This window comes from Scyliorhinus torazame, chromosome 1 (assembly GCF_047496885.1).
Source record: "Scyliorhinus torazame isolate Kashiwa2021f chromosome 1, sScyTor2.1, whole genome shotgun sequence".
Taxonomy (NCBI): domain Eukaryota; kingdom Metazoa; phylum Chordata; class Chondrichthyes; order Carcharhiniformes; family Scyliorhinidae; genus Scyliorhinus; species Scyliorhinus torazame.
The window spans coordinates 255,232,060-255,258,468 of NC_092707.1; the positions used below are offsets into that span (position 1 = coordinate 255,232,060).

General features: G+C 46.9%; 1 protein-coding gene across 4 annotated transcripts in view; it reads left to right on the top strand.

Moving 5' to 3' along the window:
• Positions 1–26,409, top strand: part of adgb (androglobin) — a 612,248-nt gene that overhangs the window by 367,935 nt on the left and 217,904 nt on the right. For all 4 annotated transcript variants that reach the window (XM_072504722.1, XM_072504733.1, XM_072504728.1 and 1 more), the window contains one exon: positions 17,934–18,075. In XM_072504722.1, the coding sequence (XP_072360823.1) occupies positions 17,934–18,075 (142 nt within the window). The remainder of the gene's footprint in view (positions 1–17,933; positions 18,076–26,409) is intronic.

Sequence of the window (26,409 nt, forward strand, 5' to 3'; positions counted from 1 at the left end):
TGTTTTCAGTATTGAATGTAAACCCTGATGGGCTTCTGTTTAAAGGTTTGTTAAGTCTTCTGGGTGAAAAGGGCAGCATACAGATTACTTAGTGTTGTATTCTTTGGGGGGTGTATTTGACTTACTGGTTGCTAAGATGGTCACTGTTTGTTTTAGAAAGGTTAACTTGAGTTCATAGAATAAACATTGTTTTGTTTTTAAAAATACTGGTCCATTTCTGCTGCACCACGCCTGTCGAGTGAGCCATGTGCTCCCCATACCACAATCTATTAAAAGTTGTGGGTCAGGTGAACTCCATGATACACTTTGGGATTCTCTAAACACTGACACATAACAATTGGGGGGCTCGTCCGGGATAAAAGTCTATCCATTGGATTGGCTTAGTGAACTTAAAGACAGTGAGGGGTGAGCATATTGTGGTTGCTTTTCAGGTGTGGTATTTTAGTTTAAGTGGGGAGTGTTTTGTGAACAATGGCTCTTTCAGAGGCTCAGAACTTTTTGGGGGTGGAGACGGTCACATGCAGTACCTTCCGGACAGAGATTAAAAGCAGACTGTTAGATTTGGCAAAAAGATTGCAGTTAATATTACCTGACAAAATGCAAAAAGATGAGGTAATTATGGCGGTGACTAAGCATTTAAAGTTGCCTGAGATACAGTTTGACTCATTGGAAATGGCAAAAATTCAGTTGCAAAGTAAACAAATGGAACATGAGAAATAATTAAAGCAGCTTGAATATGAAAGAGAGAGAGCGGAAAAAGAAAGAGAGAGGAAAAAGAAAAGGAGAGAGAAAGAATAGCCCTAGCAGAACAAAAAGAAAGAGAAAGGGAGATACAGATCAGGGAAAAAGATAAAGAAAGAGAGTTTGAACTTCAGAAAATGGCCATGAAACATGACAGTCAGTTAAAATTGGCAGACATGAAGGAAAATGAGAGTTCTATGAACTCTATGTACAGTTGGATGATAGTGATGAGGATAGTGAGAAAGAGCGTCATAGTCGAAGGTGTGGTGGGTATCTATTTAAATATGTCAAAGCATTGCCAAGGTTTGGTGAGAAGGAGGTAGAAGCCTTTTTCATTTCATTTGAGAAGGTAGCTAAACAAATGAAATGGCCACAGGACATGTGGGTTTTACTGATTCAAACAAAGCTGGTAGGTAGAGCTAGTGAAGTGTTTGCATCACTACTGGAGGAGGTATCTGGAACGTATGAGGAGGTGAAAAAATCCATCTTAGGTGCATATGAACTAGTGCCTGAAGCCCATAGACAAAGGTTTAGAAATTTAAGGAAAGAATTTGGTCAAACATACATGGAGTTTGAAAGGATCAAACAGAGTACTTTTGATAGGTGGATAAGGGCTTTGAAAATAGACCAAACGTATGAAGCTCTCAGAGAAATTATACTTTTGGAGGAGTTTAAAAATTCAATTCCTGATGTAGTGAGAACTCATGTGGAAGAGCAGAGGGTTAAAATTGCGAGATTAGCAGCAGAAATGGCAGATGATTATGGATTAGTTCATAAATCAAAGCTTGGTTTCTGACATCAGCTTCAGCCTATGAGGGGCAGAAACTGGGGATATGAGAAATACTCAAGTGGTAAAAGTAAAGGTGATCTGATAGGAGATAATAAGGAGAGTGTACCTCAGATTAAAAAAGAAATATAGGAGGGTGGAAAATAAATGAAAAGTTTCAAATATTTTCACTGTAATTAACTAGGCCATGTAAAGTCACAGTGTTGGTGGTTGAAGAAAAGCACTGGGAAGGCTGATGTGGTAAAACAGGATAAGACAGTGGGGTTTGTTAGAGTGGTAAAGGAAAGCGCAAGGGAAGTGAAGGAGGTGCAAAAGATTGCACAGACTGTTCAAGAGGTGATTGATAAGAAGGTGTCAGATGTTTTCAAAGAATTTACTTGTATGGATAAAGTTTTCTCATGTTTATCAGGAGGAGCAGGTAAAGACGTCACAATTTTAAGAGGTACGGGAGCTAGTCAGTCTTTAATGGTAAAAGATGAGGAGTTATGTAGTTTGGGAAGAATGTTGCCAGAAAAGGTGGTAATATTGGAATTCAGGGTGAGAGGAGTAGCTTTCCATTATATAAGGTAAGGTTGGAAAGTCCACTGAAGAGTGGTGAAGTGGTAGTAGGAGTAATAGAGAAACTATCTTGTCCAGGAATACAGTTTATCTTGGGTAATGATATAGCTGGATCGCAAGTGGGAGTGATGCATACTGTGGTTGATAAACCAGTGGAAAATCAGACAACTGGGATTTTTCCGGATTGTGTAGTAACAAGGTCATAAAGTCACAGGTTAAGACAAGAGGAGTAATCAAAGAGTGAAGATGAAGTTGAAGTGCAATTATCAGAAACGATTTTTGATCAAGAACAGGTGGAGGATGAGGCGGATACTTTTAGTTCAGGAAAATTGGCAGAGTTACAACAGAAAGATATAGAAATAAAACGGATGTATCAGAAAGCATACACGGAAGAGGAATCTGAGTGTATACCAGAGTGTTATTACCATAAAAGTAATGTCTTGATGAGAAAATGGAGACCTTTACATATGCAGGCGGATGAAAAGTGGGCAGAAGTTCATCAAGTAGTATTGCCGGGGAAGTATAGAAAGGAGATGTTGTGAGTTGCACATGAGGTACCAGTGGGAGGTCATTTGGGGATAAGGAAAACTCAAGCTAAAAGCCAGAAACATTTTTATTGGCCTGGACTACATAAAGATGTAGTTACATTTTTTCAATCATGTCACACAAGTCAAGTGATAGGGAAACCTCAAGCAGTGATAAAACCAACGCCCTTAATACCCATTCCAGCATTTGAGGAACCTTTTACAAGGGTCCTAATTGATTACGTAGGACCACTTCCTAAAACAAAAAGTGGGAATCAATATCTTTTGACTATAATGGATGTGTCTACTAGGTTTCCAGAGGCCATTCCAGTATGGTAATATACAGCTAAAAAGATTGTGGAGGAATTACTTAATTTCTTTACTAGATATGGACAACCCACAGAAATACAATCGGATAAAGGATCAAATTTTACCTCAAAGTTATTCAAAGAAGTTATGGATAGCTTAGGAATAAAACAATTTAAATCAACTGCGTACCATCCAGAATCGCAGGGAGCATTAGAAGGGTGGCATCAGACATTAAAGACAATGTTGAGGGCTTATTGTCAAGATTATCCAGAGGATTGGGATAAAGGAATTCCATTCGTACTGTTTGCAATTATGGATGCACCGAATGAGTCAACCAAATTTAGCCCTTTTGAACTAATTTTTGGTCATGAGGTAAGAGGACCACTTAAATTGAGTAAGGAAAAATTGGTGAGTGAGAAATCGGAAATTACATTATTGGATTACGTGTCAAATTTTAGGGAACGATTAAATAGAGCAGGTGAATTGGCTAGATAGCATTTGAAAGTTGCACAAAATGTGATGAAACGGGTCGCGGACAAGAAATCCAAAGTTCGTAGTTTTGTCAGTGGAGATAAAGTTTTAGTGTTGTTACCAGTGGTAGGTGAGCCTTTAAAAGCTAGGCTTTGTGGACCTTATCAGATTTAAAGGAAATTACGTGAGGTGAATTATGTGGTAAAAACACCAGATAGAAGGAAGACTCGCTGAGTGTGTCATGTGAATATGCTTAAAAGGTACTTTGAAAGGGAAGGAGAGCAAAAGGATGAGGTTTTAATGATTCTAACTCAAAGTGACGAACCAAATCCAGATGACTGTGATTTCGACATACCTCAAATTAAATTGGAAAATGAGGATGTTCTTAAAAATTGGGATAAATTGGTGAGTTACCTTCCAGAGGAAAAACGGACTGACCTGAAAGAGTTATTGATATCACATGGGCAGGTTTGTGGAGATAAATTGGGAAGTACTAAAATGGCTATACATGATGTAGATGTGGGAAATGCTGTTCCGATCAAACAGCATCTATATAGATTTAACCCTTTAAAATTGGCACAGGTTAACAAAGAGATTGAGAATATGCTTAAAAATGGCATAATTGAAATGGGTTGCAGCCAATAGTGATGGCACCTAAACCAGACGGTGCCCAACGGTTGTGTGTGGACTATAGAAAGGTTAATGCAGTTACAAGTACGGACTCTTGTCCTATCCCACGTTTGGAGGATTGCATTGAGAAAGTGGGACAGTCCGCTTTTATTTCCAAATTGGATTTACTTAAAGGTTACTGGCAGGTACCTTTATCCGAAAGGGCAAAGGAGATTTCAGCTTTTTGACTCCAGATGGTATATACCAATTCAAAGTTATGCCATTTGGCATGAAAAACGCCCCAGCCACATTTCAGCGGTTAACGAACACAGTCGTGTCAGGATTACCCAATTGTGCGGTATACATCGACGATCTGGTAATTTTCAGCCAGACATGGAAAGAACATTTAAAACATCTGATGGAGTCATTTGATCGACTTCAGGAGGCGGGTTTGATGAAAAACCTAGCCAAAAGTGAATTTGGAAAAGCCCAAGTCACTTTCCTTGAGGAGTTTCCGATATCCTCAAGACGACGGGAAATAATGCGATTTCGTGGCATGAGTGGATTTGATCGAACATTTGTGCAAAAGGTTTGTAGCGTGATTGCTCCACTGATGGACCTGCTGAAGAACGTAAAAAATGTCAATGGACAGCGGACTTTCAACAGGCATTTGACTACCTGAAAGCTGTGATAACCAATGCTCCTGTGTTGGAAAATTGCAAGGGACTCTATGATCAGATTGAACTAAAGTATCTGACTTTAAAGAGAAATGCACCCATCTCCAGCTCCTCAGAAACCGCGTTCTGGAGCTGGAGCTGGATGAACTTCGGATCATTCGGGAGGCAGAGGTGGTTATAGATAGAAGCTTCAGGGATGTAGTTACTCCAAAGAATAAAGATAGATGGGTGACGGTGAAAGGGGCTGGGAGGAAGCAGTCAGTACAGGGATCCCCTGTGGTCGTTCCCCTTAGTAACATGTATACCGCTTTGGATACTGTTGGGGGGGGGACTTACCAGGGGTAAGCCATGGGGTACATGTCTCTGGCACAGAGTCTGTCCCTGTTGCTCAGAAGGGAAGGGGGGAGAGGAGTAGAGCATTAGTCATTGGAGACTCCATAGTTAGGGGGATAGATAGGAGATTCTGTGGGAACAAGAGAGACTCGCAGTTGGTGTGTTGCCTCCCAGGTGCTAGGGTCCGTGATGTCTCGGATCGTGTTTTCGGGATCGTTAAGAGGGACGAGGAGCAGCCCCAAGTCGTGGTCCACATAGGTACCAACGACATAGGTAGGAAAAGGGATAGGGATGTAAGGGAGGAATTCAGGGAGCTCGGGTGGAAACTTAGATCTAGGACAAACAGAGTTATTATCTCTGGGTTGTTACCCGTGCTATGTGCTAGCGAGACGAGGAATAGGGAGAGAGAGGAGTTGAACACGTGGCTACAGGGATGGTGCAGGAGGGAGGGTTTCAGATTTCTGGATAATTGGGGCTCATTCTGGGGTCGGTGGGACCTCTACAAACGGGATGGTCTACACCTGGACCAGATAGGTACCAATATCCTGGGGGGGAAATTTGCTAATGCTCTTCGGGAGGGTTTAAACTAGTTCTGCAGGGCATTGGGAACCTGAATTGTAGCTCCAGTATACAGGAGGTTGAGAGTAGTGAGGTCATGAGTAAGGTTTCAAAGTTGCAGGAGTGTACCGGCAGTCAGGAAGGTGGTTTAAAGTGTGTCTTCTTCAATGCCAGGAGCATCCGGAATAAGGTGGGTGAACTTGCGGCATGGGTTGGTACCTGGGACTTCGATGTTGTGGTCATTTCGGACACATGGATAGAACAGGGACAGGAATGGTTGTTACAGGTTCCGGGGTTTAGATATTTCAGTAAGCTCAGGGAAGGTGGTAAAAGAGGGGGAGGGGTGGCATTGTTAGTCAAGGTCAGTATTACGGTGGCAGAAAGGACGTTTGATGAGGACTCGTCTACTGAGGTAGTATGGGCTGAGAAAAAGGTTAGTATAGCCAAATGTGAGCCCATTGTAGGCAGAGCTGGATTATTTTTAATGGGTAATAAGGAAATGGCAGAGAAAGTAAACAACTCCTTTGAGAAGAATTTTCTATTCTGGAGGCTAAGTACAGTGGCGGATGGGGAAACTCAACATTATTCCTGCTGGGTGGCGGGTTAGGTGAACATGTGCAATCTTATGCTTTTCAGCTCATTAATCATGCATCAGCGAGGAAGTCAGCAAATTATGTGTTGGGGCAGGCAGGAAGTCACCTTTACCGCTGTTACCTCGTGGAATCGAAGGCCCTGGTGTCATATTTAAAGGCACCTGGAAGGGCATTCACTCATTGCAGGCCAGGGACTCTGCTTTACTCCTCCAGAGTCCATGAAACCACAGCTTGTACTGGAGATATTCACAGATGTAAGCAACCATATCCTGCAACATCTGAAGGTGCCTTTGGCATTGCCTCCCACTCACCTTTCGATAAGAGTATCACCATTGGGTCAATACACACAGTTGCAGTGTTCCATGTTTGTCAGACTCTTTACCTTCTAGAAGCCTTGCTGTCTCTTTCTGCTCAGGCCCTTTCTCCTCATAGCCCTGGGCCAACCGATGACAGGCCTTTCATCTCCTCATCTGAATGAGAACTATTATCAAAGCAGGGTTGCTTGCAGCCTGAATCATTGATGCATCAGTGGATGTGTGAATGAATTGAATTGATACCGTTAGTGTGCATGTCCTTTACAGGTTTTCCTCCATCCCAAAGCCAGAAGGCTAGTACTAAGTCTTCGCCTGGTGTTCACTAGACATGGCTTCTCACCCCACCCCTTACAGGTAAAGGATATCGTGAAGGACCAAAAATTTTTATTTTTTTAAATAAATTTAGAGTACCCAATTATTTTGTTTCACCTAACCTGCACATCTTTGGGTTGTGGGGGTGAGACCCACGCAGACACGAGGAGAATGTGCAAACTCCACACAGACAGTGACCCGGGGCCGGGATTGAACCCTCATAATTACCCTTTAGTCGATCACTTGTGCTGACCTTGAACTAATCCACCTGAAAAGGCCTTCCACCCACTTTGAAGATTTACAAATCCAAACTATGTTGTCAAGAACAACCTTGCGAAAATGGGGTGCGTACCTTTTCAACAGGCTGCGCCACCTTCTACCCTGCCCCATCATCCACCGACTTCTACCCATCACCATAGACCCACCGAATATCACCATTCCTCTGCCTTCATCATCCTCGAACCTCCCCCATTATCCTGGACCCTACCATTATTCATCTCCACAAGCTTTTCCTCCCCTCAGAGGCGACACATGTTACTATCCATGTGCTCACACTGACCCTGCCCCCATACGTTATCCAAATCTTGTCCCCCTCCATGAAGCACCTGATGAGACCTTCACCTGCCAGACTCTGACACTGTTACCCTACCGAATCCCACTTCCCCTTCTGGCTGTGACTGTTCCATCCTACCATCAGTATCCTGAATTCTCCCCTCAGGACCCCACCGCCAACACCAGCAACCTCACGCACTAGGACACCTCCCCCACTTCCCGCATAAGCCTGTACCCCTGCCCAGCCTTGGCACAGCTTCTGAGACACGCACCTGAAATGTCACAGCACTGCATACCTCGAGATGAAGTAAAGCTCGCCAGGTACACACCACTTATATACAATCAGGAAACAGACAATTCTAATAAACCGCTGGCAGGGGTTTTAATTTTGAGGGGGATCGTAATTCCAGCAGGTTAATGAGTTTTCAGGGGATGCTGATGAATGCAAATGTAGTTCTCGACATAGATCAGTGGGAAAACCTTTAACCCGTCATCAAAGTCGGGTAGCAGACTTTTTCCATTATGCCAAATTTAGTCCCCTTATCTGCCAGGATTCCAACCAATGGCAGGAGCAAAAAATCCAGCTCTTTGTGTCTGGCTTAATGGAGGAAGATACAAAAATCCTTCCTGAAACATTGGGGTGTCACACGTCTAGTGAGATTGAGGACTTGAAACAAATTAGTATCAGTAAAATGTAGGGTCAGAGAAATTAATTAGACTGAAATTTAGTAAATGCCCTGTGGTGATTCTGTGTGTACATATACACAAGGGGTTAATGTGTAATCAGTAGCACCACATGATCACTAGAGGGCCGGACTAACAGGGGTATAAAAGGCAGCCACATTGGGTCTCTCTCTCACTCTTGGGTGCACTGTGATCGAAGCAATAGCAGACTAGTTAGATGGCCAGTGGAGTACGTATAGTTACCATAGTTAGATCTTGTTAACCTTATCACTAGTATCAAAGTTAAAATAAGGAACTCATGTAAATATTGTTGTAGTTACTCAATAAATCTTTTGTTACTACTGGGAGAGTTTGAATCTTCTTCATCGGGTTTCCCCAGGATGCACATCTGAGGTGGAAGCAACCAGCTACTTATCTGAATGCCCCTGTCGGGCATCCTCTGGGGGCTCTGGGGCCGGAAGGCCCTGAATCATTTGTCAGTGGCACATGCACAGCCGTGCCGCCCGTCAGTGTGCTGGCTGCGAGACGTGGCCTCATCAGAGCGGTGCAACTCGGGGGAGTTGGTGGCCACCATCGCCACTCCATGGGATCAGTCCGGGTTGGCACCCAGCACCCCCTCCACCCGGTTGGTGCCCATAGGGCGCTGGGGTTTACCTTGGTTCAAGCCCTGGCTGCCCCAGCATCATCTGGCTCTGCCAGCCCTGGTGGTTCCCCATAGTCAGCAACATTGTGTCGACGCCCTCGGCAAAGCTCCTCAGTGACTGAGACATGCTCTACAACGTCTCGGCAATGGCCACCTGCAACTGGGACATGCTTTGCAGCACCTTGGCCATGTCTGCATGAGAGCGAGATATGCCCCGCAGAACTTCATCAAGGTCAGACTGGTACTGGGTGACATCCCAGTCAGACATTCTCCCGAGATCCTCAGCCACGGCCATCACCGACTGTGTGACGCCTTGTACACCTTCATTAATGGTGCCGGTCGTGCACAAGATTCTACACTGCAGTCGCCACCCTAGCAGTGTTGGCCTTGGTGCCATGCATTGCTGGTGACATCGCCTGCATCTGTAGCTTCTGGGACTCCTCCAAGTGGCTATGGATCTGCAGGAATGATCCGGACATCTCCCATTGAATATCCCGGCTCCTCCCAATCATCTCCCTTAGCTCTGGATACCTCTGTACCACAGGCTCAACATCAGACTGGGACGCAGCTGGGTTCTGGGATCCAGCAGACCTCCGACTGCTGTCTCGCCTGGGGATTCATGCCTTCATCTGATGTGCATCATCAGCAGTGTGGTGCTCACCAGATGGTGCCCCTGAAGCCTGTCCATGAACATTTACCACTGAGGTGTGTGTATCTGCACTGGTGGAGGGTCGGGATGACAGCTGTGCCGCAACTATAACAGTTGCATCGTCGGAGCTCTCCGCTGAGGTGGTCTCGTGTGAGGCAGGAGGGTGGCTGCCCGGGATGGGGCAGCGCCGTCAACTGGAGGACCTGCGGGAGATTGGACATGTGGTCAGTGGGAGGGATGGATCAGTCAGTAAGGCAATAACAATTCACGTTTGATAGGTCCCCCGGGTGGAGCCTGGTGGATCCTCACCTCCGCGACGTTTGCCAGCCTCCGTGTGGGTGACTGTTCTGTCCTCGGCCACCCCAGTCACCTCCAGGGCACACTCCTTGAAGGAGGTGATGATTCTTAAGTCTGCACCCCTCCGCCAGTCTGGACCCTTTCCCGACAATTAGAAGAGAGCTTTTACCTGAGGAGACACACAGAGGGCATCGTTAGCGTCACTCATGGTTCACAGTGTGAGTGGAGATGTGGAAGGAGGGTTGGGGTGGGGGGTTTGAAGGGGGTGGGGGGTGGAGGAAGGTTGGGGGCCGCCTGGGGGATTGGGGGGAGTGGTTGATGCTCCCTTGAGTGGGGATGGGCGATGTCGGTGTCTACTCACTCATGCTGCCCGATGTAGGTCGTTGACCTTTTTCCGGCACTGGAGACCAGTCCTCTGGTTACATTCCCCGAGCTCACAGTTGCTGCCAACCCATCCCAGGCAGCAACTGCTGCCCTATGTCTCATGCTCCGGGACCCTCAGTGGAACAGGACATCCCTCCAGGCCTCCACAGCGTCGAGCAGCCTGCCCAGATATTGGGGCTGGTCTCCTCAGCGCCATTGTTGCGAGCTGGCTGGGGTTGGTTGACCAAGTACAGCTTAAGTGTTGCTCGACCTGTTAGCAGGGGGCCGGCGAGCGCAGTCCCGGCGAACCAGCTGGCGAGCCTTCATTTACGGTGAGAAATCCGTGAGGCCTCTTCAGTGTTGAATAGCGTTGCCGTCCTCCCTGGGCCAAGCGCCGGAAATCTCGCTGCCATTCCCGCTCGCTACCATACCTAGACATTTTTCCGGAGAATCGCGCCCCAAATGTCTGTGTAACTCAACCTTGTCTATATTCAATGACCCGGCCGCCACTGCTCTCTGGGGTGGACAGTTTAAAAGATTAACAACCCTCGGAGGGAAATAAATTCCTCCTCACCTAACCACTGTGCACTGACTGGTACTTAATCCTTTGGCAATAGTGGCCTAGATTTCTTTGCAGCTATTATGCTGGAAGAGGCGTGATAAGTGGGAAACTACATCCATCCATCCATGAATTGGGCCCTTGACGCCAACTACATTTCCTAGCCAGAAAAGGTGAGCTTCCCAGCCTCTATTGGCACCACTCTGAGAAGTGAGAATCACAATGCAGCAGGCCCTGACCTACTTGAGGAATACTATGGGCTGATTCCCCGATTCTGGGGCTATGTCCCCACACCCGCGTGGGAAAGGTGGCGTTTTGCATCAGAAAAAAATGGCGCAAAACAGCCACCGATTCCCGGTTTTGCTGGGAGCTAGCAGGGAGCTAGAATAACGTCGCCCCCCCGCCCACGGAGCGGCCCTCCCCTTACTGTGATGGTGCTGGACTGAGTCCGCAGCCATCGCGCCAAGTAACCGACAGCTGAGACCACACGTGTCTCACGCCATCGGGAACTCGGCCGGTCGAGAGCGGAGCATCAGAGGATCGGGCCTCAGGCAAAGTCCTGAGGCCGTCCGTACATGGCACGGCGTACTCTGCGAGTACACTGCTTTGGAGGGGGCAGAGCATCGCGAAAGCGGCGCCGGCCGCAATTTGGTTGGAATCGGGTATTCTCCGGCTGATCGCCGAACACGATTTTGGCGTCGGAGACCGGAGAATCCCGCCCTATGACAAAGTTTCTTGTCTGTAATCCCTCCCAAACTCTCCAGAGGTCTGTAAACTACGTTTACTAACTTCATTTTCACAACCTGTGACAGTAGCTCAGTCTAGTGTCATGTGAGAGTATCTTTAAGAAATGGGTGTTTATAAATGGGTGTGTATATAAATATCTGTAGTGAGAGTACCTTTAAGAAATGGGTGTTTACTACTGCAGTGATGTCAGAGAGTGGGTGGAGCAGGGCTGTCTGTCAGCTTTTTACTTTCGTTTTAGGCTGTTGGCTGCAGGTTGTGTTTTTGTTTCATTTTAGCGTTGGCGCTGAAGCCAGACAGAGCAGGTGTACTGTTGATCTCTCTGCCATGAAAAGACTATCTCTTGATCGTTTGGTGAATTCAGAATTATAAATGTTCTCAGTAGTGAATGTAAACCTAATCTGCTTCTGTTAAAAGGTGTTTCTTTTGTCTTCTGGATGTTGTTTGGGAAGTTATTAAGGATTACTTAGTGTTGTATTCTTTGGGGGTTGTATTTGAATTGATGGTTGCAAAGATGTTTTAGAAAGGTTAACTTGAGTTCATAGAATAAACATTGTTTTGCTTGAAAAAATACTTTTCCATTTCTACTGTACCACTTCTGCAGAGTGGGCCGTGTGCTCCCCATACCACAATCTATTAAAAGTTGTGGGTCAGGTGAAATCCATGATACACTTTGAGGTTCTCTAAACCCTGGCCGATAAAAAATTGGGGGCTCGAGGGGGATAAAAGTCTATCTATTGAGATGGCTTAGTGAACTTAAAGACAGTGAGGGGTGAGCATATTGTGGTTGCTTATCAGGTGTGGTATTCTAGTTTAAGTGGGGTGTGTGTTGTGGACAATGGCTCTTTCAGAGACTCTGAAGTTTTTGGGGATGGAGACGGTCACACGCAGTACCTTATGGACTGAGACTAAAAGCAGACTGTTAGATTTGGCAAAAACATTGCAATTAACATTACCTGACAAAATGCGAAAAGGTGACGTAATTATGGTGGTGACTAAGCATTTAAAGTTGCCTGAGATACAGGTTGACTCATTGGAAATGGCAAAAATTCTGTTACAAATTAAACAAATGGAACATGAGAAAGAATTAAAGCAGCTTGAATACGAAAGCGAGGAAAAAGAAAGAGAGAGAGAGCGGCAAAAGAAAGAGAGATAGAGAGAAAAAAGAAAGAGAGAGAGACGAAAAAGAAAAGGAGAGAGAAGAAAGGAGAAAATAAAGGTTTGACGAGAAGGAGGTGGAAGCCTTTTTCATTTCATTTGAGAAGGTAGCTAAACAAACGAAATGGCCACAGGACATGTGGGTTTTACTGATTCAAACAAAGCTGGTAGGTAGAGCTAGTGAAGTGTTTGCATCACTACTGGAGGAGGTATCTGGAACGTATGAGGAGGTGAAAAAATCCATCTTAGGTGCATATGAACTAGTGCCTGAAGCCCATAGATAAAGGTTTAGAAATTTAAGGAAAGAATTTGGTCAAACATACATGGAGTTTGAAAGGATCAAACAGAGTACTTTTGATAGGTGGATAAGGGCTTTGAAAATAGACCAAACGTATGAAGCTCTCAGAGAAATTATACTTTTGGAGGAGTTTAAAAATTCAATTCCTGATGTAGTGAGAACTCATGTGGAAGAGCAGAGGGTTAAAATTGCGAGATTAGCAGCAGAAATGGCAGATGATTATGGATTAGTTCATAAATCAAAGCTTGGTTTCTGACATCAGCTTCAGCCTATGAGGGATAGAAACTGGGGATATGAGAAATACTCAAGTGGTAAAAGTAAAGGTGATCTGATGGGAGATAATAATGAGAGTGTAGCTCAGATTAAAAAAGAAATCCAGGAGGGTGGAAAACAAATGAAAAGTTTCAAATGTTTTCACTGTAATAAACTAGGCCATGTAATGTCACAGTGTTGGTGGTTGAAGAAAAGCACTGGGAAGGCTAATGTCGTAAAACAGGGTAAGACAGTGGGGTTTGTTAAAGTGGAAAAGGAAAGACGAAATTAAGCGAAGGAGGCGCAAAAGATTGTACAGCCTGGTCAAGAGGTGATTGATAAGAAGGTGCCAGATGTCTTTAAAGAATTTACTTATGTGGGTAAAGTTTACTCGTGTATCAGGAGGAGCAGGTAAAGACGTCACAATTTTAAGAGATATGGGAGCTAGTCAATCTTTAATGGTAAGAGGTAAGGAGTTATGTAGTTTGGGGAGAATGTTGCCAGAAAAGGTGGTAATATGTGGAATTCAGGGTGAGAGGAGTAGTTTTCAATTATATAAGGTAAGGTTGGAAAGTCCAGTGAAGAGTGGTGAAGTGGTAGTAGGAGTAATAGAGAAACTATCGTGTCTAGGAATACAGTTTATCTTGGGTAATGAAATAGCTGGATCGCAGGTGGGAGTGATGCCTACTGTGGTTGATAAGCCAGTGGAAAATCAGACAACTGAAGTGTTGAAGGACGAATATCCTGGGATGTTTCCGGATTGTGCAGTAACAAGGTCGCACAGTCACAGGTTAAGACAAGAGGAGAAATCAAAGGATGAAGATGAAGCTGAAGTACAATTATCAGAAACGATTTTTGATCAGATGGTTGAAAAGTAACAAGAACAGGTGGAGGATGAGTCAGATATTTTTAGTTCACGAAAATTGGCGGAGTTACAACAGAAAGATGTAGAAATAAAACGGATGTATCAGAAAGCATACACGGAAGAGGAATCTGAGTGCATACCAGAGTGCTATTACCGTAAAAGTGATGTCTTGATGAGAAAATGGAGACCTTTACACATGCAGGCGGATGAAAAGTGGGCAGAAGTTCATCAAGTAGTATTGCCGGTAGTGTATAGAAAGGAGGTGTTGCGAGCTGCACATGAGGTACCAGTGGGAGGTCATTTGGGAATAAGGAAAACTCAAGCTAAAATACAAAAACATTTTTATTGGCCTGGACTACATAAAGATGTGGTTAAATTTTGTCAATCATGTCACACATGTCAAATGATAGGGAAACCTCAAGCAGTGATAAAACCAGCGCCCTTAATACCCATAGCAGCATTTGAGGACCCTTTTACAAGGGTCCTAATTGATTGCGTAGGATCGCTTCCGAAAACGAAAAGTGGGAATCAATCTCTTTTGGCGATAATGGATGTGTCTACTAGGTTTCCAGAGGGCATTCCGGTACGTAATATTACAGCTAAAAAGATTGTGGAGGAGTTACTTAAATTCTTTACTAGATATGGACTACCCACAGAAATACAATCGGATCAAGGATCAAATTTTACCTCCAGGTTATTTAAAAAAGTTATGGATAGCTTAGGAATAAAACAATTTATATCAACTGCGTACCATCCAGAATCACAGGGAGCGTTAGAAAGGTGGCATCTGACATTAAAGACAATGCTGAGGGCTTATTGTCATGATTACCCAGAGGATTGGGATAAAGGAATTCCATTCGTACAGTTTGCAATTAGGGATGCACCAAATGAGTCAACCAAATTTGGTCCTTTTGAACAAATTTTTGGTCATGAGGTAAGAGGACCACTTAAATTGATTAAGGAAAAGTTGGTGAGTGAGAAATCGGAACTTACATTATTGGATTACGTGTCAAATTTTAGGGAACGATTCAATAGAGCAGGTGAATTGGCTGGACAACATTTGAAAGTTGCACAAGATGTGATGAAACGGGTAGCGGACTAGAAATCCAAAGTTCGTAGTTTTGCCAGTGCAGATAAAGTTTTAGTGTTGTTACCAGCGGTAGGTGAACCTTTAAAAGCTAGGTTTTGTGGACCTTATCAGATTGAAAGAAAATTAAGTGATAGAAGGAAAACTCACCGAGTGTGTCATGTGAATATGCTTAAAAGGTACTTTGAAAGAGAAGGATGGAAAAAAGAGGAGGTTTTCATGATTCTAACTCAAAGTGACGAATCAAATCCAGATGACTGTGAATTTGACATACCTCAAATTAAATTGGAAAATGAGGATGTTCTTAAAAATTGGGATAAATTGTTGAGTTACCTTCCAGAGGAAAAACGAACTGACCTGAAAGAGGTATTGCTTTCACGTGGGCAAGTTTGTAGAGATAAATTAGGAAGTACTAAAATGGCTATTCTTGATGTAGATGTGGGAAATGCTGTTCCAATCAAACAACATCCATACAAACTGAACCCTTTAAGTTTGGCACAGGTTAACAAAGAGATTGAGAGTATGCTTAAAAATGGCATAATTGAAGTGGGTTGCAGCCAATGGAGCTCACCCATAGTGATGGTACCGAAACCAGACGGTACCCAACGGTTGTGTGTGGACTATAGAAAGGTTAATGCAGTTACAAGAACGGACTCAAATCCTATATCACGTTTGGGGGATTGCATTGAGAAAGTGGGACAATCAGCTTTTATTTCCAAACTGGATTTACTTAAAGGTTACTGGCAGGTACCTTTATCCGAAAGGGCGAAGGAGATTTCAGCTTTTGTGACTCCAGATGGTATATACCAATTCAAAGTTATGCCATTTGGCATGAAAAACGCTCCAGCCATATTTCCACTGTTAACTAACAAACTTGTTTCAGGATTACCCAATTGTGCGGTATACATCGACGATCTGGTAATTTTCAGCCGGACATGGAAAGAACATTAAAACATTTGATGGTGTTATTCGATCGAGTTCAGTAGGCGGGTTTGGTGATAAACCTAGCCAAAAGTGGATTTGGAAAAGCCCAAGACACTTTCCTTGGCCATACAATCGGGCAGGGTCAAATGGTCACACGGGATGTGAAACCAACAGTTATTGAGGAGTTTACGATACCCTCAAGATGAAGGGAAATAATGCGATTTCTTGGCATGAGAGGATTTGATCGAACATTTGTGCAAAGGTTCTGTCGCGTGATTGCTCCACTGATGGACAGCGGAGGTTCAACAGGCATTTGGCAGCCTGAAAGCTGTGATAACCAATGCTCCTGTGTCGGAGAATTACAAGGGACTCTGTGATCAGATTGAACGAAAGTAACTGACTTTAAAGAGACATGCCGAGGCGTAGAGAAATGGGCGGATCATGCAGAAACCTTCTTGTTCAAAGAGACTGTCAATCGAGAAGGATTTTAGTTGGAGGAAGAAGAAAAAAATGGACTATATTATTATATCTGTTTGCGTGTGTTGTTTTTTTTTTAAAAGAAAAAGTATATTTACTGTGTGCATTTCTTAAAGGATCGTGAAAAAGTGAACAATGAAACCATCTTGAAGTTGATGGTTTATTTTATTTTCTTGGTGGGAGGTGTCACGTGAGAGTACCTTTAAGAAATGGATGTTTATAAATAGGTATATATATATCTGTAGTGAGAGTACGTTTAAGAAATGGGTGTTTACTACTGCAGTGATGTCAGAGAGTGGGGGGAGCTGGGCTGTCTGTCAGCTTTTTACTTTCGTTTTAGGCTGTTGGCTGCAGGGTGTGTTTTCGTTTCGTTTTCCGTGTTGGAGCAGAAGCCAGACAGAGCAGGTGTACTGTTGATCTCTCTGCCATGAAAAGACTATCTCTTGATCATTTGGTGAATTCAGAATTATAAATGATCTCAGTAGTGAATGTAAACCTAATCTGCTTCTGTTAAAAGGTGTTTCTTTTGTCTTCTGGATGTTGTTTGGAAAGTTATTAAGGATTACTTAGTGTTGTATTCTTTGGGGGGTTTATTTGAATTAATGGTTGCTAAGATGTTCACTGTATGTTTTTAAAAGGTTAACTTGAGTTCATAGAATAAACATTGATTTGCTTTAAAAAATACTTTTCCATTTCTGCTGTACCGCACCTGTAGAGTGGCCCGTGTGTTCCCCATACCACAATCTATTAAATGTTGTGGGTCAGGTGAACTCCATGATACACTTTGGGGTTCTCTAAACCCTGGCCCATTAACTAGGATAACTAACCATGAGATGGAGAAATTTTACAATTTAACCACAAGGGAATTGTATATGTACTTGAAAAGGAAATATCTTCAGGGGGTTCCAAGGAAAGACCAACTCGTACCAATTAGGTTGCTCTTTCAAAGAGCTGGCACAGACACGTTGGGCCAAATGACTTCCTCCTGTGGTGTAAAATTGTAGGATGACTTGAAGTAATTGCTTGAAGAATTTTTCATTTTGTGCTGGGCTTTGCAAATACTACTTTGAAATTTGCTTGTCTATTTTTGACTTACAACTTGCAGAAATGATTTTGCACTCCCACTTGGAAGCTATGCTCACAGCAGCCAGAGGCCCTAATAATAATCTTTATTGTCAGAAGTAGGCAATGAGGTTACTGTGAAAAGCCCCTTGTCACCACATTCGGGCACCTGTTCAGGTACACAGGAGAAGAATCCAGAATGTCCAAATTACCTAACAGCATGTCTTTCGGGAGTTGTGGGAGGAAACCGAAGCACCCGGAGGAAACCCGCGCAGACACGGGGAGAACGTGCAGACTCCGCACAGACAGTGACCCAAGCCGGGAATCAAACTTGGCGCTGTGAAGCAACAGTGCGACACTGTGCTACCATGCTGCCCAACACACCATACCTCCTGTTATAGGAGCACAAAATCATGGACTCATCCCTGTGGTTTATAAGAAGGATAATATCACAAAAAAGTAATGCTTATAAACATGTATGGATGATTTAGATAAATAAACATTGACATTTTTGTTTTTATCATTATTTCCAGATACCATAAAGGACTTTTCAAGCCTTCCGCCAGGCATGCTTATAGCTGAATCATACTCTTGGAAAAGTCTTGCTACAAGTCCTCCAATACTATGCTCCAAAACTGTGGCTACAAAATCGACTATCTTGGAGCTACCCTGCGGGTAGGTTTATCTCTAAACCACAAAGCCCTTCAGACTAATTTTTTGACCACATATATAAGACAGTTCTAAATAGTTAAGAAGAAAATCAAAATTCCACCAGTATCAATAGAATGACCGTGTTCTCATCTCATTTTCCAATTTTCATCACTTTGCAGCCTTCTGGGCTCAACACTGAGTTAAACAACTTCTGACCATGAATTCTGCCCTCCATTTAGAATTTATCCAATCCTGTCCTCCCCTTTACTCCCTGCAAAGGCCAGTCTGGAACTTGTTCTCTTGTTTGGATTTCAGAAAGCACTGGTCCTTGTTCTGATTGGCATATTCTGCTGTCTGAACTTTGTGCCACTATTAACACCTGCCTCAGTTTTTAACACTATCATTGCCACTCCCTTTGTCTTGTGTCCATGTCATCTTCATCATTTAACCTCTCTTGAGCTCCAACCTATCCCTGACCTATTTTGCTCCACCTGCTTCACCCTCTCTCTTCAACAGCATAGAACCTATCACACCTTGACCTCGCTTCAGCTCTGAAGAAGTCATATGTACTCGAAACTTAACTACCTTCCTCTCCTCACAGATGCTGTCAGACTGTCTGTGTTGTCATGATATTCAGGTAAACATGATTAGCACATACATACATACATACTGATGGACAGATCAACAGACCAATCAACACACACAACACGACAGCCAATCACAGGCCAGAGCATACACAGTACAAAACAGGGAACACAACACTTCCTGGGCACTCGAGCAGGAGACTGTTCAGGGCACAGAGCTCATTACAAGCCGCTCAGACATCCACCATGTGCTGAGTGCCACTACAAGATAGAATTAGGACTAGTTCCACAGAATCAAGGGTCATGATCGAACCTCAGTAAACAGTTTACCAGTGTAAATAGATGTTTGAAATAAAACTGCGTTGTACCATTCGCAACCGTGTTGGTTCGTCTGTGTAGCAGATTACCCAACACTTCATAGTACCAGGAGTGACTTTGGTACCTACCTACAAATCCTCCGGAATCTGCCATCCTGCGCCATGGACACCGTCAACACACCACAGCCGCTACAAGTCGCTGGAAACCTCGGCGTTAATTGGAAGCAGTTCAAACAGCGCTTCCAGCTCTTCCTGGAAGCCAACGAAAAGGAAAGCGCCTCGGACACCAGGAAAATCGCCCTCCTCCTCTCCACGGCAGGTCAACACGCCATCCATGTCTACAACTCCCTGGTGTTCGCGGAAGGCGAGGACAAGACCAAATACAAGACAGTCCTTCTCAAGCTCGACCAACACTTCAACGTTGAGGTCAACGAGAGCTTCGAGAGATATCTCTTCCAGCAGCGCCTGCAAGGTAAGGATGAGCCCTTTCAGTCATTCCTTACGCATCTCCGCATCCTCGTGCAGTCCTCTGGTTACGACACCACCTCCGATTCCATGATTCGGGACCAGATCGTTTTTGGGGTCACCTCGGGCACCCTACGCCAGCAGCTCTTAAAAATAAAAGGCCTCAGCTTAGCCGCCGCAATCGAAGCCTGTGTCCTGCACGAAAACGCGACTAGCCGCTATACCCAATTTCAGGCGGCCGAATCGGCGCGGCAGGGGTCCTACGTGGCCGGATTGGCGAGGCAGGCGCCCTACGAGGCCGAACGGGTCCAGGCGATCGAGTTCCTCCCGGCCCGCGGCCAGGACGAGGGCAGCCATTTCGCGCGCTTTTCGAGGCCTCCCGCGCTTGTGCGCGCCAGAAACTACGGCAACACTGAGGGACGTGATGCGCAGGCGCGCTCGACGCAAAACCGAACTGCGCATGCACAGTGGTGCAACGAACGCCATGACGTCACGACGTGCGGCAACTGTGGAGCCGCACATTTGAAGCGGCAATGTCCCACAAGAACCCGACAATGCCTATGCTGTGGCAAGGTGGGCCACTACGCAGCTTGCTGTCGAGCAGCTCAACCTGTCAATGTTCCCCAACTCCGACAACCTCGCAGGGACGTGCTGACCATTCAGCCTCCTTATTACGAGTCGTGCCCAGACGATATCCAGATCAGTGACACAGACGACCGGGACGCCTTCCGTGTTGCGGTCATTGATGGGAACCGAATGTCTCCAGCCAGGACCCACCAGGCGGTGCAAGTTAACACGATCAATCCGGGTGATGAATGGTGTGCCACCCTAACGGTCGACCGATCACCGATAACATTCCGTCTGGACACTGGTGCCTCCGCCAGCCTCATAGCATGGTCAGCCTTCTACGCCATGAAGGTCAGACCACCAATTCGGCCGTCCCGTTGCAGGATGGTCGACGACAATGGGAATGTTATCCCGGTTATGGGATCCTGCCAGCTCCAGGTGACACACAACACACGCATGGCCACACTCTCATTCGAGATAGTTGGATCATCAAAGGACTCCCTGCTAGGCGCACAGGCATGCAAGGTTCTCCACCTTGTGCAACGAGTCCACTCTCTCTCTCCAGACGGCACATCTGACTTCCCGGATGCAGAGTTCAGCGCACAGCTCCAATCGCTCCTCGCCCACAACCAGGAGGCATTCGAGGGCATGGGAACACTACCCAACACCTACAGAATTCGGCTCAAACCGGACGCCACCCCGGTCATTCACGCACCTCACAGGGTCCCAGCGCCACTCAAAGATCGCCTCAAGCAGCAGCTGCAGGATCTCCAGGGCCAAGAGGTCCTATCCCGGGTCACGGAGCCCACGCCATTGGTCAGCTCCATGGTGTGTGTTAAGAAGCCCTCCGGCGAGCCTCGGATCTGCATTGATCCAAAAGACCTCAACAACAACATAATGAGGGAACACTACCCCACACCCAAACGGGAAGAGATCATGAGCGAAATGGCCCGGGCTAAAATCTTCATGAAACTGGATGCCTCGAAGGGTTTTTGGCAGATCCAACTGGATCCGTCCAGCCGAAAGCTGTGCACCTTCAACACCCCTTTCAGCAGGTTCTGCTACATCCGAATGCCATTTGGCATCATCTCGGCATCCGAGGTCTTTCATAGGATCATGGAGCAGATGATGGAAGGCATCAAAGGATTTGCACGTCTACGTGGACGACGTCATCATCTGGTCCACCACACCACAGGAGCACATCTATCGTCTCCAGCGCGCCTTTGCGCGCATACGCAAAAACGGCCTGCGCCTCAACCGAGCCAAGTGTTCTTTCGACCAAACCGAGCTGAAGTTCCTGGGGGACCACATTTCCCGGTCAGGGGTCCGTCCGGATGCAGACAAGGTGAGCGCCATTACAGCCATGTCGCAGCCGGCAGATAAGAAAGCAGTGCTACGCTTCTTAGGCATGGTCAACTTCCTGGGGAAGTTCATTCCCAACCTTGCCTCCCACACGACAGCTCTGCGCCACCTCGTCAAGAAGTCCACGGAGTTCCAGTGGCTACACACACACCAGCAGGAATGGGAGGAGCTCAGACTTAAGCTCATCACAGCACCGGTATTGCCGTTTTTCGACACATCTCGTGACACTAAAATCTCGACTGATGCCAGCCAGTCCGGCATTGGGGCGGTGCTCCTACAGCGGGGTGACACTGCATCATGGGCCCCGGTCGCCTATGCCTCGCGGGCCATGACCCTCACAGAACAGCGCTACGTGCAGATCGAAAAGGAGTGCCTGGGCTTGCTAACCGGGTTGGACAAGCTCCATGACTATGTGTATGGTCTCCCCCGGTTTACCGTTGAGACTGACCATCGTCCCCTGGTCAGCATCATACACAAGGACCTGAACGAGATGACCCCTCGCCTCCAGCGCATCCTACTTAAACTTAGGAGGTATGACTTCCAACTGGTCTATACCCCGGGTAAGGACCTTATCATTGCGGATGCCCTATCTAGAGCAGTGAACACACCGCCAGATTCGGAGGGGTTCGTCTGTCGGGTCGAGGCGCAGGTGGCTTTCACATCGGCAAATCTGCCAGCTGACGACTCCAGTCTGGCCCGTATTCGCCGAGAGACTGCGGCTGACCCCCTTCTACAACGTGTGATGCGCCACATGACGGGAGGGTGGCTCAAAGGGCAGTGCCCGCAGTTCTACAATGTCCGAGACGACTTGGCCGTCATTGATGGTGTCCTTCTAAAGCTGGACCGGATTGTGATTCCGCACAGCATGCACAAGCTGGTCCTCGACCAACTACACGAAGGCCACCTGGGGGTCGAGAAGTGCAGACGGAGGGCCCGAGAGGCGGTATACTGGCCGGGCATGATGACATTGCCAATATGGTGCTCAACTGCCCCACCTGCCAAAGGTTTCAACCGGCGCAACCTCTTGATGCTTCCGCCCCATGAGCTGGTGACGTCCCCCTGGGCGAAGGTGGGTGTGGACCTCTTTCATGCGCTAGGCAGGGACTATGTCATCGTCATTGACTACTTTTCCAACTATCCATAAGTCATACGCCTGCACGATTTGACGTCGTCCGCTGCCATAAGGGCCTGCAAAGACACCTTCGCTCGCCACGGCATTCCGATGACTGTCATGTCGGACAATGGGCCCTGTTTCGCCAGCCAGGAATGGTCATCTTTTGCTGCCTCGTATGGTTTCACACATGTGACATCCAGCCCTCTGCATCCCCAGTCCAATGGAAAAGCGGAGATGGGCGTTCACATTGTCAAGCGGCTCCTCTGCAAGGCTGCTGCTGCCGCCAGATCGGATTTCTGCCTAACTCTGTTGGCCTATCGCTCGGCCCCACTAGCCACTGGCCTCTCACCAGCCCAGCTGTTGATGAGTAACGTCCTCAGGACCACTGTGCCTTCCATTCTCGCACCCACAACCAACCATGCTCCGGTACTACACAGAATGCAACCGCAGCGCGGTCGCCAGAAGAGGGCATATGACACACGGATCTTCCCACCCTGGCCCCTGGAGATGAAGTCCGCATCCACCTACCAGAAGGTGGCTGGTCAGCACCTGCCAAAGTTCTCCGATGCGTGGCTCCCCGCTCATTCCTGGTTCGCATGCCTGATGGATCCATTCGTAGGCGCAATCGCCGGGCTCTTCGCCTACTTCCACGCTCGCTACGGGACCTTACACCGACACCGCGCCCTCCTGTTGTTCCTGATATCGACTTCGTGGAGCTGCCTGCCACCATGCCCCTTCTGTCGTCGCCCGTGGCCAGGCCCATTCCTCAGCCGGTGGTTCCAGACCTCCCTTGAGGCGGTCAACCCAAATTCGTTGCCCACCTACTAGACTGGACTTATGAGACTGCTTGTACATTGAACTCATACTACCACTGTGTTAATATGTTTCTGTTCTTATCGTTCCAGGAATTTGTTTTGTCGTTCAACATTTCCCCGTTCTTTGTTTATGGTACAACCTCGTTGTTATGTCGCACCCGACATCGCCCCTTGTATATAGTTTAGCCCCATGTACATGCTGTAAATATTGCACACACACACATTTAGCTACACTCAGTACACATCTCTATTTATGACCACGTAGGCACATGTTCTTGCAAAAAAGGGGGGATGTCATGATATTCAGGTAAACATCATAGCACATACATACATACATACTGATGGACAGATCAACAGACCAATCAACACACACACGGCAGCCAATCACAGGCAACAGCATACACAGTAGAAAACAGGGAACACGACACTTCCTGGGCACTCGAGCAGGAGACGGCTCAGGGCACAGAGCTCATTACAAGCCGCTCAGACATCCACCATGTGCTGAGTGGCACTACAAGATAGAATTAGGAATAGGTCCACAGATGGTCATGATCGAACCTCAGTAAACAGTTTACCAGTGTAAATAGATGTTTGAAATAAAACTGCGTTGTACCATTCGCAACCATGTTGGTTCGTCTGTGTAGCAGAGTACCCAACACTTCATGTGTTTTCCCAACATGCTCTGCTTTTATTATGACTAGATGAGAGACTGCTATTCAAAGCACTTTTGTCACTGTTTCAGGTGATAGCCAACTTCTTAAAAGGCAATTGACTAATTCCAGCTGTACCGCCCTGCTGCCAGCCTTCACCATGGCATGGGAACAGTTTATGCAGCTCCATTTTTAACCTCTGCTGAAGGTCAGGAGCAAAATCCACAGCACCATCAAAAGCTCCAGCAGCAGGAGCAACACCAAAGCAGGACCAATTACGTTCTCAGCTTCATTCACAGGACAGAAAGGGTGGACACTGGCATTCATTAGGAGGCAAGGCCCCTCAACAAAAGCTATACAGGTAAAAGTCAACTCTCTCGAACATATCTGAGCACCAGTGCCTCAAGAGGTTCAAGCTCTAAAGGCAGGTCAGTGCAGCCTCCTGGAATAAGGCCCTCTTCCCAATGGAGCAGCTGGGCATACATTGCCTGTTGCCAACAAGTTCCCCATCATTGGTGGACTGCTGCTACAACAGCCCCCCCCCCCCCCCCCCCCCCCCCCCCGCACCACCACCACCACCACACACACACACACACAGCCTGCCAGGACTCTGCCTCTTATCAAGTTGTGAGCTCTGTTCTCCAAAAAGGAGAGAAAGCTCAGAGATATAAGCACTCATAATGGCTTGTGTAGAGAGGAGTCAAGGACACCATTTGTGGAGGGTCACGAAGAGGCAGGAGTGCAATAGGGCAGTCAGCTGAGGGTGAGTCTTGGCTGTTCAGATGGCGATGTGAGGTGCCTGGTGAGAAGAGTAAGTGGAGCTGCAAGGTGTGTTGACCTCGGGTGTATTGTACAGAGAATATAGAATCCCTTCTGTGCAGAAGGAGGCCATTCAGCCCATCACAACCCTCCGAAAGACCACTCCACCTAGGTCCACTCCCCCACCCTATCCCCGTAACCCTGCGCATTGATCATGGCCAATCCACCTAATCTGCACATCTTTGGATTTGGGAAGAAACCGGAGCACCCAGAGGAAATCCACACAGACACGGTGAGAATGTCCAAACTCCACACAGACAGTGACTCAAGGGTGGAATTGACCCTAGACGTGTCCCTAGTGCTGTGAGGCAGCAGTGCTAAGCACTGTGCCACCGTGCACAGTGGACAAGCCAGTGTCAGGAAGCAGAGATAGTTTTAAATAATCAATGTTTGTATTGTTGGATATTAGAAATAGGGTATAGATTTAAGTGGATTTAATTGTGTTAGTGTGTAAGAAAGGGTAAAACTCTATTTAGATTAATAATTAAACAAAGGTGTTTGCACATGAGATTTCTTTTGGTTTCAGTTCAAACTATCGTGCTTAGGGAGTTTACGATGAGCTTGGAGAAAGAATGAAGCGGCTGCTTAACAACCAGAGGCCACATTTTAGGTTAGGAACTCCTCCGTCCCATGGCGAACCCCAGGGCCCTATGGGCATTGACTGAGAGGGGCCGGGGGGGTGCAGAGCACCAACCAGGACCCATCCCATGGAGTGAGCATGGAGGCCACCAGCTGCCCCGAGTTTCACCCCTCTGATGAGGCCACATCTCGCAGTCAGCACACGGTACAGGGGTTCCTGCCTCCACTTGATGCACATCAGCAGCAGTGTGGTATTCACCAGGTTATATCCCTGAAGCCTGACTGAAAACATTTCCCACCGAGGTGTCTGCGCTGGTGGAGGGTGGGGATGACAGCTGTGCCACGACTATTATGGTGGCAGCCTCGGAGCTTTCCTCCGAGGTGGTCTCCTCGGAGTCAGGAGAGGGGGCCACCCAAGATGGGCCGGCGCCGTCAGCTGGAAGTCCTGCGGGAGAATGGACATGTGGCCAGTGGGAGGGATGGGTCAGTCAGTGACAGGTCCCCTGGGTAGAGCCCGGTGGTTCCTCATCTCTATGGTGTTCGCCAGCCTCCACGTAGGTGACTGCTTGGTCCTTGGACACTCTAGTCACCGCCAGGGTACGCTCTTCGAAGATGGTGAAGATTCTTAGGTCCGGCACACCACCGCCAGTCTGGGCCCTGTCCTGGCTATTATGGGAGAGCTTTTCCTGAGGAGACACACAGAGGGCACCATTAGCCACATGCATGGTTCACAGTGGTGGGAGGGAGGAGTGTGAAGGGAGGTATGGGGGGATTGAAGGGAGAGAGGGTGTTGGGGGTCACTTGGAGAGTTGGGGGGTGAATGCTTCCGTGGGGGCGGACAGGTGTCGGAAAGAGGGTGGGGGTGTTGTTGTCTACTCACTCATGCTGCCCAGTGTAGGTCATTGACCTTCTTCCTGCACTGGAGACCTGGTCTCCTGGTCACATTCACAGTGCTCTCAGCTGCCACCATCTCGTCCCAGGTAGTACTGGCTGCCCTAATGTGAACCCTCCTGTGCACTCGGGGGAACAGGATATCCCTCTTGACCTCCATGACGTCTAGGAGCCTGCCTAGGTCAGTGCCCCCTA